This window comes from Cantharellus anzutake (genome assembly GCF_015039405.1).
Source record: "Cantharellus anzutake strain C23 chromosome Unknown EI90scaffold_166, whole genome shotgun sequence".
Taxonomy (NCBI): Eukaryota; Fungi; Basidiomycota; class Agaricomycetes; order Cantharellales; family Hydnaceae; genus Cantharellus; species Cantharellus anzutake.
Window position 1 is genome coordinate 31,199 of NW_024067116.1, and position 12,968 is coordinate 44,166.

General features: G+C 49.2%; 5 protein-coding genes across 5 annotated transcripts; 3 read left to right on the plus strand and 2 right to left on the minus strand.

The window, feature by feature from the left end:
• Positions 1-2,329: 2,329 nt before the first annotated feature.
• Positions 2,330-2,967, plus strand: EI90DRAFT_3091738 (uncharacterized protein). The gene has a single exon (XM_039062401.1). It carries the CDS (start codon positions 2,434-2,436, stop codon positions 2,611-2,613), a length of 180 nt encoding a protein of 59 aa, XP_038908338.1. The 5' UTR covers positions 2,330-2,433; the 3' UTR covers positions 2,614-2,967.
• Positions 2,698-3,540, minus strand: EI90DRAFT_3091742 (uncharacterized protein). Its single transcript, XM_039062402.1, has 2 exons — positions 3,127-3,540; positions 2,698-3,105 (listed from the first exon to the last, which is right to left on the minus strand). Exons 1-2 carry the CDS (start codon positions 3,240-3,242, stop codon positions 3,015-3,017), a joined length of 207 nt encoding a protein of 68 aa, XP_038908339.1. The 5' UTR covers positions 3,243-3,540; the 3' UTR covers positions 2,698-3,014.
• Positions 3,541-4,326: 786 nt separating this feature from the next.
• On the plus strand, positions 4,327-6,787 carry EI90DRAFT_2949678 (uncharacterized protein; the record flags this gene model as incomplete). Its single annotated transcript, XM_039055386.1, has 9 exons — positions 4,327-4,485; positions 4,549-4,715; positions 4,793-5,171; positions 5,247-5,687; positions 5,755-5,902; positions 5,959-6,059; positions 6,149-6,270; positions 6,391-6,548; positions 6,636-6,787. The coding sequence occupies 9 exons, from the start codon at positions 4,327-4,329 to the stop codon at positions 6,785-6,787; spliced, it is 1,827 nt and encodes a 608-aa protein (XP_038908340.1).
• Positions 6,788-7,968: 1,181 nt separating this feature from the next.
• EI90DRAFT_3091750 (uncharacterized protein) lies at positions 7,969-9,056 on the minus strand (the record flags this gene model as incomplete). Its single annotated transcript, XM_039062403.1, is given in 4 exon segments — positions 7,969-8,321; positions 8,384-8,409; positions 8,461-8,688; positions 8,699-9,056. Coding segments are annotated over 3 exon segments (563 nt in total), but the record flags the coding sequence as incomplete, so codon positions are not given.
• Positions 8,924-9,734, plus strand: EI90DRAFT_3294466 (uncharacterized protein; the record flags this gene model as incomplete). The annotated part of the gene is made up of 3 exons (XM_039067431.1): positions 8,924-9,205; positions 9,259-9,404; positions 9,456-9,734. 3 exons carry the CDS (start codon positions 8,924-8,926, stop codon positions 9,616-9,618), a joined length of 591 nt encoding a protein of 196 aa, XP_038908342.1. The 3' UTR covers positions 9,619-9,734.
• Positions 9,735-12,968: the final 3,234 nt, after the last annotated feature.

The following is a 12,968-nucleotide window of genomic DNA, read 5'->3' on the forward strand; positions in this document are numbered from 1 at the left end:
TGGATCAATGATAAAGCCATGAGGCGCTAGCAGATTTCAGATCGGCAATCTGCATGAAGGCTTTGGGTTCATTATAATTTAACAGGGGTGAGTACCATTCACTGAAGTCTGGGCACTGCCTTCACTTGGGGCGCAACTATGATCTCCAATCCTCCGAGGCTTGGTGCGGCGCTCACTTAGCCTGTTCTCCGTCGTTGGCAGTTCTCCTCGGGGTCACCTTTCCGCCGGCACCATTTGGTGTGCCGCTGCACAAAACATCGGCACGCTCTTATAGGTATCCCATTTGCCTCAGCACTTTCCAAACTATAACAAGTGTGCGAATGGATAAAACCAGAAGAACTAGCCAATGCGGCCCGGAGGCCTGCAAACTGGAGTCAGAGTGGGCGCTTGGAACAATAGGGAATTGCTTGTGACATACTACGATAACTGTGGGAGCGACGTAGATGAGTAGCAATTCACACGTGAATCTGGCCCAATCCAATGGGGTGTGACAGTTATGGATCCCTGGAATAGCTTGGCGTTTAGTAGCGAGCTTCATGAGGAGCGGATAGGGGTGTCACGTACGCTCCATGAGGGATTCAATCTCCTCAACAATTACCTCCCCTACTGCATGCAATATCTTGCCCAGTAGTTCTATGGACTTCCGAAGTGCCTGTGGCCGAAGTACGGTGAGGGTAAGATTTGCAGCAACAAAATTTTTGTTACCTTCACCAATAATTCCTTTACTTTAGCAAGCGCGCCCTTAATAGCTCTAAATGCCTGACATAACATCTCCCATATGGTATTCAAAACCATGTCAGATGAAGTTCGCTAATATAAACCAAGTCAGAGCATGTTCGTTCATTGGGAAATGTGGAATATTCGGATACTCAGTTGGCTGGGGTTTTGTTGTTATGAATGCGATGGGAAAGGAGAGGAGAGACTCGATCCATCATATTGACAATAACGTGCAGTCTTATAGGGGGGATACACGCCGTGATCGCACGGTCCTTGCAGAAACCCTTGGGCCCAGGGGTGATTCCCCACTTGTGGCTGACCCTCATGGCTTTTGGCTGGTTCCCAGTGTAGCCACGGCCAATCCCCCACTGCGCAGAAAAATCAAACGAAAGCTCGACTACAAAATTCGTGAGCCTATGATAATACGGCCCGGCCGCGCGCGGGTATTCTCAATTACGAAAACCTAGTACCATACCAGGCAAAGGATTTGCGACCAAGACAGACAGTCCTTTATAACGGTTTTTGTTTTCAAGCCTGGATCCGAGAACTGTTATCCTCGACTTCCGATTGATTTTAGCAAAGGAGATTTATATGATCCAGGCAGAGTTTCTCGCCAACAAAATTGACAAACTCAAATGATACCTTGGAACATATTGTACTCCTGAACTCTATTGCGCTTGCGGTAACAATTCATTGACATGACAGCCACAAAGTCTAGAGTATGAGGGTTGACTTCGACTTTGACGGCCCAAAGGACTGCGGTGACGATCTATATCTAGGATCCCTTCGGTCTGGATTCTAACTTGAAGAATCACTTCTTTTTTCTCGCTTAAAACTTTTGGCCAAGCTCACCAGGTGTCTGTTTATTCTTTTCCATGCGTCACCAGCCAACATCGGATCCAAATCTACGCGCACCCAATTTTCGCATCGTGGCAACTTGTAGCATGCGCGACCTGGACCCCCCTATAGATGTGTCAAGGCTTTTGCCTGCTGATTGCACGCCACACACACACAATGAGAGTTTGATCAGTTCGTGAGGCGTTTTGCAGGTTGGTTGAATTTGGCCAACCGAGACAAAGGTATAGCGCGCGCTAATGGTAAGTTGGAAGCATTACCGATGCGTAGGTTTAGGGCGGATATTGTGATGGCACTGTAGATCAGGCAAAAGACCATGTGAACATCGACTCAGGCATTGCCAGCATGGTAACCACTAAAGCATTCCCCACCGCCCGACTGCCACAAGTTCCCCATCGCAGCATCTTTCGTCACGCCAGCCCCCCGGATCCTGACAAATTTACACCTTCTGTATTTTGTGTGTGCACAGGCACCAGCGCAAATCAAGCTCGTAACTAGTCCCATAACATTAACAAATAACAAAAAAGTGACATGATGTAGAACAGAGCGCTAAAGGAAGAGACAGCATGTAACCGTGACTGACAAAAATGGCACAGCTCAAACACAGGGCCATCGATACTGATAACACGGCATTGATTTACGCGAAAGCTAGGTCTTCCAGCTACATCAAGGTTGAAAGATTGACAAGGCTTTCGCGATCAGTGAACAAATCAGGTGTTATCATGCTGGTATTATATATACCTTTGGTCGCTGACGTAAGCGAGCACTATCTTTGCATAAATCGCAACAAATATCTACAGCATTAGGTGGTTAAAATGATAGATTAAGGTTAATGTCGCTTTCTCTCCCTGACCCCTTTCCATGGGGGCGACGTCACTTGCCACCAGTCGACCAAACATCCCACAACCTTGCGAATGCACAGACAAAGGTCACCGGCCGGGATCAGTGCCTGCTGAAGCGGACCACACTTGGGTGCTTGCTAAAGAACAAATAATCCATTGTAAGTCGATAACTGGAGCGTCGTATATTGTTTGTCATTGAGGCTGGAGGAGGCCGTCCAATTGCGGTTGCGTGGGGTCAAGGCCTGTATTTGCACTTGTTTGTACCGACACCTTCTAACCATATTGTGTTCGTTCAACAGAAAGATGCTGTGGGGCAGCCACTACCCCAGCCACTCGGTGGAGCAGATGTCCATCAAACAGACCCCTCTCTATTTCGGGTTTATGCCACTCATGCTATAGGCGTTCGAGGGTGAGGATGGAAACGCGACAACCGAATTGTCCCATCGGTGTTCGTCCTTGTTGACTCCATAGAATCTCCCCTACGAAGTTGGGTTGTACATCCTGGCCAGGCTTTCTTGCAGAAGTAGTTTTTGTTCAGTGTTTCCCTGGTAAACCAACAATTCCAGTATTTTGCGTACCGACTGCTTTGGAAGAGCTACACTATTCTGATGTCCGGAGGGCGACGGACTTTCCTGTTGTCCGAACGCTGTTGCTTGCTATTGGCATGTGCGAATATCCGATTTCATGTGCGCTCTCTGGACATTAAATTGACTGCCCCTTTTGGTGGAGAGGAGGATAGTGGCGAACCAAATGATTCATCACTTTTGCTGAGCCTTGTCGAGTCTCCCAAATCTTGTCAGCTTGAAGATTATCTAGAGGTCGTCTCATGAGATGATTGCAGTATCACTATAGCGCTGGGCCGCTCGATTCAAACTCAGACATCTATCCATCGACTTGATCTTTTACAGAAACCTTCATCAATACAGCTACTCATCACCAACCTGGAATTCTCGTCTCCGTCTGACTATCGAAAGCCACTCTCCCCATCCGTTGCACTCTTTGCACACTCCAGTACAACCACATTATGCCAACGCCAGGGCGAAGATACACCTGCTGGATCATGTTTGACTCAGCGCTTCCAGCAGATGGTTCACTTCTGGTCCTTTCAAGTCCAAACGGACGATGAACCGCGTGGCCATCGAGATCATCCAATTTCAAGTTGTAGACACCAACCCTAATCGCTAGAGGATGGTCAGCAGTTCGTTCGTTGACTCGCCTGATGAATTCTTTCGACACGTTTAGCAATTCATCGCTCCCGAAATACAGCCTATGAGACCATAAACTTGTTCTCGACGACATCCTTGTGATGACTGGCACGCAGTCGTGCTCTATCTGTTATCCAGAGTTCCCGGTTACGAGAAATTTATATGGTTGGCCAACTAGCCACTCTTGTGTTCACGTTACCCTTCAATCTCTGAAATCCCTTCGAGAGTCGAGGTGTCGAGCCGAGTGGAAGCTTGATCAGCGCGGTTTGTGCCGGTGTTGTTCGCGAGTATTGCAATTTTCTTTTAACTGGCTATAGGAGCCGAGGTCCCTGACATCCGTTATAGTAGCAGGGATCAATGGCGTGGCATTCTTCCAGAAGTGAAGACATCACTCACCGGATATGACCTTGATGCGGCGTTGTGGGCCGGTGCGGAAAAAAAGTCGATCCGCTAGTTTCAATTCAAACATCTTGGCCTGCATGATGGCGAGGAAGATTCAGATGTTGGTGCCCGCTGATGAACCTCCCACCTGGTTACATGGGTTCTCACTGGCAGGGCAACCGCTTTTTTTCCCCTCTACATCTTGACCGTTCGTGAGCGTTTAGGTCCTGGTCATCTAAACCCGCCGTGGTGAACGTATTCTTTGACTGACTAAACGTTCTTAAGCACACCCGACCTCGACTTTTATTCGTTCTCCAGTTCCTACTATGGCTGTTCCTTCTGCAGCCAGACTCATTCTTGGTCTCGTCTTTTCGTTGCACCTCACCCTATGGGTACACGCCGCCGTCGTCATCTCTGACCCGAACCTTGTTTCCAACAAGACATATGACTATATTGTCGTTGGCGGCGGTCTAGCGGGATTGACGGTGAGTTCAGTATCTATTTATTCACACATTAGTGCTCACCGCTGGTGCATCCGAGTTCTCTAGGTGGCCGGACGGCTCGTGCAAGACCCGGCGGTCACGGTCCTGGTCATCGAAGCCGGAAACGATGATCGAAACGATCCACGCGTGTTCGACATCTACCAATTTGGACAAGCCTACTTCTCTTCTCTTGACTGGAGTTACCCCGCTGAGGGTGGGAGGAGTATCCGGGCGTGAGTTTTCTTCTAAGACTCACGACTTGTTGAAGTCGCAACAACTGACGGTATTGAGTATCTTGTAACTAACGCAGGGGAAAAACTTTAGGCGGTAGCTCATCCATCAACGGTGCTACCTGGACGCGTGGAACACAAGCACAATACGATGCCCTAACCCAACTCCTTTCGCCTGAAGACCAATCCGCCAATCTAGGTTGGAATTGGGCTTCCCTTTCATCCTACATGCGTAAAGCAGAAAAGTTCAACCCTCCATCTGCTGCTCAACGGGCTAAAGGAGCCGATGATATTGCTAGCTATCATGGAAGTTTTGGCCCTGTGAATGTTGCTTTTCCTCAGAAAATGTATGGCGGACCCCAGCAAAAGGCATTTGCGAATACCGTAGTCAAGTTCGGGGTGGCAAAATCTAGGGATTTGAATGGGGGCCAACCCAACTGTGTTGCGTTCACTCCTAATGTAAGCGAGTTATAACCCTTTCTTATGTAACAGTGCTGCTGATGCGGATGTTCCTGCTGCGATTCTATTATGTAGTCCATAAACCCCTCCGATGGAGACCATCGTTCCTCATCTGCGTCCTCATACCTCACTCCCGTCGAGACCAAACGTAAAGGATGGACGGTCCTGGTTGGACAACAAGCCACCAAGATCATCTTCAACCCATCCACATCCCTCCCTCGTATCGCAACGGGTGTACAGTTTGGTACGTCCAACGGAGCGAGGTACATCGCAAACGCTCGAAAAGAGGTTATCGTTGCTGCGGGTGCTATCGGATCTCCTGCTTTCCTTCAGTTTTCCGGTGTAGGCGATCCGACCGCGTTATCGCGATTTGGGATCAATACTGTCGTGAACCTTCCTACTGTTGGGAAGAATTTACAGGAGCAGAGTCTGACTGCTCAAGGTGCCAGGGGAACGGGTTTTAACGTTGGAGGAAGTGGACCATCGGATGTCATTGCTTTTCCTAATATTTATCAAGTAAGTAATTTGGTTGTAGAAATGAAACACACTTAGTTAGCACCGCTCACATTGTCTTCTCTTCCAGTTATTCGGGAGCAGTGCTCAGACGATGGTTACGCACATTAAATCGTCCTTATCCGCTTGGGCTTCCTCTCAAGCTGGCAATGCTCTTTCTGCAGCTGCTTTGCAAAAAATCTACCAAATTCAGGCCAACCTTATCATCAATACCAACGGTGCGATTTCTTCTGTCTGCCCAGTCGCTGCTAATCCACTGATGTTACCCCAACAGCGCCTATTGCTGAGATTTTCTCCGCTACTGGATACCCTGATAAAGTTGGAACTGCAAACTGGCCACTGCTTCCTTTTTCTCGTGGTAACGTCAGAATTACGGTGCGTCATGATCATCTTGCCTACGCACAACGAGTTATTATTCTTAACTTGCGCGATATTGTTACCACACGTGCGCAATGTAAGTACAGTCCAGCAACCCTTTCGAGAAGCCTCAGACAACTGTCAATTGGTTCGCCATTGATTTTGACTTGAGCGTCCAAGTTGCCATCGGTCGTTTCGTTCGTCGGCTCTTCCAAACTACCCCTCTCAGGTTAGTTAGTTAGCTTTCCACGTTCCACGTTCCCTCGTATACATAATAACCAAATACCCACCTTTTGTGTGTGTTGTGTGCCGCGAACTAATACGGTATTGTAATTCCACGAACGAACAGCTCGTTGACGCAAGGCGAAACTTCGCCTGGTTTCTCTGCTGTTCCTGATAATGCCCAACATGGGACGGATCAAGCGTGGTCGAGTTGGATTAAGAATACGTTCGTGGCCGTGAGTCACCCTATCGCCACCTGCGCAATGATGGATCGAGCTTTGGGAGGTATGTGATTAATAGCACGGCACGAGCGCAGTTTGATGCCACTATTTCTATCGGCTTCAAAACGGAATATAATGCTGTTGCTTTTAGGTGTTGTCGACGGTCATTTATTGGTGTATGATACGAAGAACGTTCGTGTCATCGATGCATCGATCCTTCCGCTTCAAGTGAGCGCACATCTGTCGAGTACGATATATGGTATTGCGGAGAAAGCTGCGGATATCATCAAAGCTGCAGCATGAATGTCGCTGAACTGCCGACAACGAGTGATGAATATTTGCGTTTGTTTCTCCCTCAATCTTTGGTCCCGTTGTCTTTGGGGACTTTGTTTTCATATTGCTTGCACTTATTTGTGACTCGGTTCTCCGAGTGCATTTCACAACGTTAATGTTCTTACTACATCGCTACAGTCTTTTTGGAATATAAGTGGGAAACGAGAGCCAGAAACAACTGTTTTATTTTGGTACTTGGTGACTCTGAAACACCCGACGAAGATTAACTACGGGTTCAAATCCAACTTCTGGAGTTCGCTAGCTACGGTTAATCATGACCCAAGGGAGTGGAAGGTATTATTGGGTTGCCATCGATGACCCCCAGCGGTCAGTTGTACATACCGGTTCATGACTTCCGCATTCGCTGACTGCGAACCTCTCCTTATTCCGCCACCAAAAAGAAATAGTATTCGGATGCGATAGACTTGGGGCAATTTCCAAACAAGGCTCTTGAAACAAGCGAAACTCATTGCAGTCTGAGGGGGGGGGGGCGTGCGACGTCCCGATTCCCGAGCAAAGGATCTCTCTGGGAAATCGAACGAGACTGAAAGAGACGGACGTACGCCTCGACCGTGCTGATGAACAAGCAACAGCGGCTAGACAGACGATGGAACCCAGTCTTTTTAATCCAATTCTGAAAACTGTACGTTGTGTCACGGACAATACGGTGACTTTTCTCCCAGATTGGTAACTGCTTCGTGACATAACTGAATTTCAATTAGTTGATCTAGGAAACGCTAAGCAAAGGTCAGGATTATCCGATCCTGGATCATGCGGTCATGCGGTAGGAGGTACAGCCTAGTCAGCCATCTCCCCTCTATAGGCCGTCATTAGATGGCTGACTAGGCTGATTGTATTGCTATCAGTATGGGGGCCCCCGGAATTTACCTGTGTTGCAGTGTTATACTATACACTCAATTGTGGAATTATGTTTACCCCCCTGAATAATATATGGGGGGCCCCATACTTGTAGCAATACAATTGGGGGATGGCGGAGCCATTTGCCACTGGGTCCATTGCACGTTACGCAAAGGCAGCCAGGAAGGAACGTGAAGGTGCTGATGTGATATCAAGTGAGAGCAACAACGGAACAGGCCACTACTCACTGTACAACGAGAAACTTTTCGCACTAATAGACTGCAAGGACGATGATTTGTGGCGTCGACTCGGATGATGGTGGAGGATGGCAAACGTGAGTGATACACGGGGTAGGCATCGGTGGCGTTGATTGAACTCGGCGTCGATAGCAATGGCCACAAAACGACCGCGTCAGGGTAAGCGCCCATGATGAAATTGAATGAGTGAAGTAGCAGGATGGAGAATGGTAGACATCGTGAGACGGAGGAATGTGCTGAATATGAGCAGAAACCAGGAGCAACGAACGAAGGTCTTCCATTGACATGATAAGTGGCGTACCAAACGCGGCTAGCACGCGAGGGAAAGGCAAAGCCAAGACTAAGGAAGGCTCGCATGCCACAGTATGTAAGCAGTGATACAAGCGGCCCCTCACTTCTGTTGAGGTCTATCAGTGAGGTCCAACGCGATTGTATGGCCCAGGACGCGCGCGTTTAGGTTTGTCTGGACAGTGGACTCTAGGGAGTATTAGTTAGGCGGGGCCGACTGTCTTTCGTTCATCGGCGTACTAAGATATCGAGAACGGTGCCCGAAATTAGCTGATCGGGAGGCGTAGATTGGTTTGAGAGAGACAACATCGGGGAGAAACGAGTGAGAGTGTCTGATTGTGGTGGAGCTGACGAAATAAGTGGGCTTTATCCATGTCCTCCCACAAAAACCCCCATTGAATCTCCTATCTGTTGGGCTACGCATTTCCGCATGATTAATTCGTCATCGCGTTGGGTTGATGCCTCAATGGATATATATAACCATGCAAAGGGAGACCGGCCTAGCTAAGTAGTTTTGCTAACTCCTCCGATCATATCGCAGGTGTTCCCAACAGAGCAAAGCTCAACGCGAGTTGCAGCGTGAGATCGAGTACGGGGTGTTTGCATATTAGCTCACGTAGAACCGCCAGAACGGCGCTTATTGTACTCTAAGGGCTTCCTGATTAGGTGACTTGAAGGGGCTGTACTCGATCGTCGTTGCAATATGTCCAAAATGTTCAGGAAAGTCAAGGAAGGCAAGGAGAAACTCAAGGAAAAATTCTCCAAGAAGAAAGATACATCATCGCAAAGTCTGCCACTTGCAGGGGCCTCTGCCACAACCACGCTGCCATCGTCAAGTTGGGACACGGGACTCAACACGGGGCTCAGCACGTGGAATGGTGTTCTGAGCTTGTTGAGTATCGCTGAAAAGACTCTCGATAGTGTCCCGGTTCCTGGACTCAAGAGCGCGATCAGTGGCTTCCTTGAAGTAGTCAATCAGTTGAAAGTGAGTGAGATCCAGAACTGCGCCAGCGGATCCTTAATGCCCGGATCTTACAGCAAGTTAGTGGCAACGCCGATGCGATCAGTCAACTCGAGAACAGTGTCAAATTCTTTAACCGGTCCGTATCGGAGCCGCTGGAACAGTATAAGGGAAAAGGTGCTGTTCCACCCGAGCTTGCCCAAGCAATCGATGCATTGTCGGCGTGCGTTTGAGAGTATCTCGGAGTCGGAATAATTCTGAATTCCCCTGTCAGTAATCTGGATGAGGTTATCTCGCCCTTAAAATCGCACCAGGGCCAAAGTCGTGTTCAGCGGTGGGCGGATCGTAACAAAATCGGCGGCGATGTCCAGGAAGCTGGGGAAGGGATACGTGATGCTGTGAGGGCCTTTCAAGTAAGTTTTCTCCACGACGTGTAAGCCATGCATCAAACGTTAATTAATGGACATAGGCTGCGCAAGTAGTTCGACTTGCCTTAGGGATTGAGGTGCGGTTCGGTTTACAGTTATCCTCCTAGCTCCCAAGCTAACCAATAGTGTAGCAACTTCGCTTGGATTCTCATCTTAACACTCTTTCTCATACACTTGACGCCGGCTATGACACCAGCAGGCAGGGCGCCCCATCCAACTGTTTCCCCGGAACGCGAACCGAAATCCTTGATCACATCAAGCAATGGTTGCACCGACCAATCAGCGATACAAGTAAATCTGTGTTCTGGGTGAACGGCCTGGCCGGGATTGGCAAGTCGACCATCGCTTGCACCATGGCGCGGTACGCCAAGGAGTCTGGCCTTCTCGGGTCAAGCTTCTTTTTCGTCCGTCAACATGCAGGGTTGTCCAGTGCGAAATTCTTCCTTGGGACGATTGTACGGGACCTCGCCAAGAAGCTTTCGGCTTTCGGCGCGGCTGTTGCGGAAGCCTTGAAGAAAGATGAGAAGCTTGCCCGTGCCTCCCTTGCAACCCAATGCTCCGACCTCTTCTTCGTGCCCCTTCGACGCGTCGATCTTTCGGCACCTCTTTTACTAGTGATTGACGCTCTAGATGAGTGTAATCGAGACGAAGCAGACGGTGCGAAAGGAATACTCCGTCACCTTGTCGACTGCTGCACTGGCATCCCTGGCCTCCGTATACTCATAACAAGCCGCCCGGAGCGCCATATCACTGTCAAGCTCAACCAGGCCGCAAACATCGACAAGGTTGTAGTTCATGAAGTTGATAAGAATATTGTTTCTCACGACATTGAGCTATATCTCCAAGACCGGTTCAAGTCTATTCGCGAAGATTTTAGTGATATCATCCAGGATGAGTGGCCTTCATCCCAAACTGTCTTGGATCTCACAAGGAAAGCTGGCGGACTCTTCATCTGGGCTGCTACCGCATCCAAGTTCATCGGAGATGATAAGGCTATGGATCCTGAGCGTCGACTGTGCGCTGTATTGGGTGGTGCAGATCCGATTGATGCAAGTCCTTATGCTGACCTGGACAGCCTTTATAAAACAGTCTTGTCCACGGGTGTGGATGGAATCCCTCAAGATATACGTCCCCGGTTTTACCATCTTCTCCATACTGTTGTTCTGCTGAAAGATCCATTGCCTATGAAAGCACTTGGCACTTTCGCCACAGTCCCTGATCCGAAACCATTGCTAACCCGCATACAATCCATTATTCCACTACCCTCAGAGCTGGAGGGAAAAGTGGAGATCTATCACCCTTCTTTTCCGGATTTTATCATGGAACGGTGTGAGGATCTTGAAGTGAGGGTTGATGTGGAGAAGCATGGGAGGTGGATGGCCCTTCGCTGCCTCAATCTTCTCAATGAGAAGCTTGTTCCTGCAGTAGATGAGATTATTCCATGGAATTCGCTCAATGCAGGTGTGGAGAATCTTAGTGCCAAGCTTACCTCAGTAGTGGGGGAAGAAGTGCAGTATGCATGCCGCTTTTGGACATCCCATTTAGGAAAGGTTCAGCAGGTTGATGGTGAGGTTAGGGATATGCTGGAGAGGCTCACTGGTCTTGGGAATAATGTGGGAAAGGGTCTATTGTTACGGTGGATTGCCATGATGAGCATGATGGGTTGTGTGGGTGATGCAGCTAGGGGTATACAGGAAATCCTTCCCTGGATGGTCAGTGGTCAGGCTACTTGATTGATGATCATAGTACTGACTATTGAATTAGAGATCAAAAAGTCTCCTGGCTCACATTGCCCCTGTTTTTCATGAAGCCTTCCAGATGATTTTGACCTATGCCCCAACCATTGAAGCTAGTGCAGCACACATCAGCCAGTCTGTTTTACCATTCCTTCCCATCAATAGCCAGCTCTTGGGAGCTTTCCAACAAGGACCCAATCCAACTGTAATTGTGCATAATGGGCATGATTCAGATTGGCCCTCTAGCATTGCCACTCTGACTGGACATTCTGATCATGTGAAATCTGTGGCCTTCTCCCCAGATGGATTGCTCCTGGCATCAGCATCACATGATGAAACCATCAGGCTGTGGGATCCTCACACTGGGAGTCACCTCAAGACATTTGAGGGCCATTCTGATTGGGTGAGATCTGTGGCCTTCTCTCCAGATGGATTGCTCCTGGCATCAGCATCTGATGATCATACCATCAGGCTGTGGGACCCTCACACTGGGAGCCACCTCAGGACACTTGAGGGCCATTCTAATTGGGTGACATCTGTGGCCTTCTCTCCAGATGGATTGCTCCTGGCATCAGCATCTGATGATCATACCATCAGGCTGTGGGACCCTCACACTGGGAGCCACCTCAAGACACTTGAGGGCCATTCTAGTTGGGTGACATCTGTGGCATTCTCTCCAGATGGATTGCTCCTGGCATCAGCATCACAAGATGAAACTATCAGGCTGTGGGACCCTCATGCTGGGAGCCACCTCAAGACACTTGGGGGCCATTCTAATTGGGTGACATCTGTAGCTGTCTCTCCAGATGGATTGCTCCTGGTATCAGCATCACATGATTGTACCATCAGGCTGTGGGACCCTCATGCTGGGAGCCACCTCAAGACACTTGAGGGCCATTCTAATTGGGTGACATCTGTGGCCTTCTCTCCAGATGGATTGCTCCTGGCATCAGCATCACATGATTGTACAATCAGGCTGTGGGACCCTCATGCTGGGAGCCACCTCAAGACACCTGAGGGCCATTCTAGTTGGGTGACATCTGTGGCCTTCTCTCCAGATGGATTGCTCCTGGCATCAGCATCACAAGATGAAACCATCAGGCTGTGGGACCCTCATGCTGGGAACCACCTCAAGATGCTTGAGGGTCATTCTGATTGGGTGAGAGCTGTGGCCTTCTCTCCAGATGGATTGGTCCTGGCATCAGCATCAGATGATCATACCATTAGGCTGTGGGATCCTCACACTGGGAGCCACCTCAAGACACTTGAGGACCATTCTAATCGGGTGATATCTGTGGCCTTCTCTCCAGATGGATTGCTCCTAGCATCAGCATCAGATGATCATACCATCAGGCTGTGGGATCCTCACACTGGGAGCCACCACAAGACACTTGAGGGCCATTCTGATTGGGTGAGATCTGTGGCCTTCTCTCCAGATGGATTGCTCCTGGCATCAGTGTCATGTGATCATACCATTAGGCTGTGGGATCCTCACACTAGGAGCCACCTCAAGACACTTGAGGGCCATTCTAGTTGGGTGACATCTGTGGCCTTCTCTCCAGATGGATTGCTCCTGGCATCAGCATCACATGATGAAACCATCAGGCTGTGGGACCCTCACAC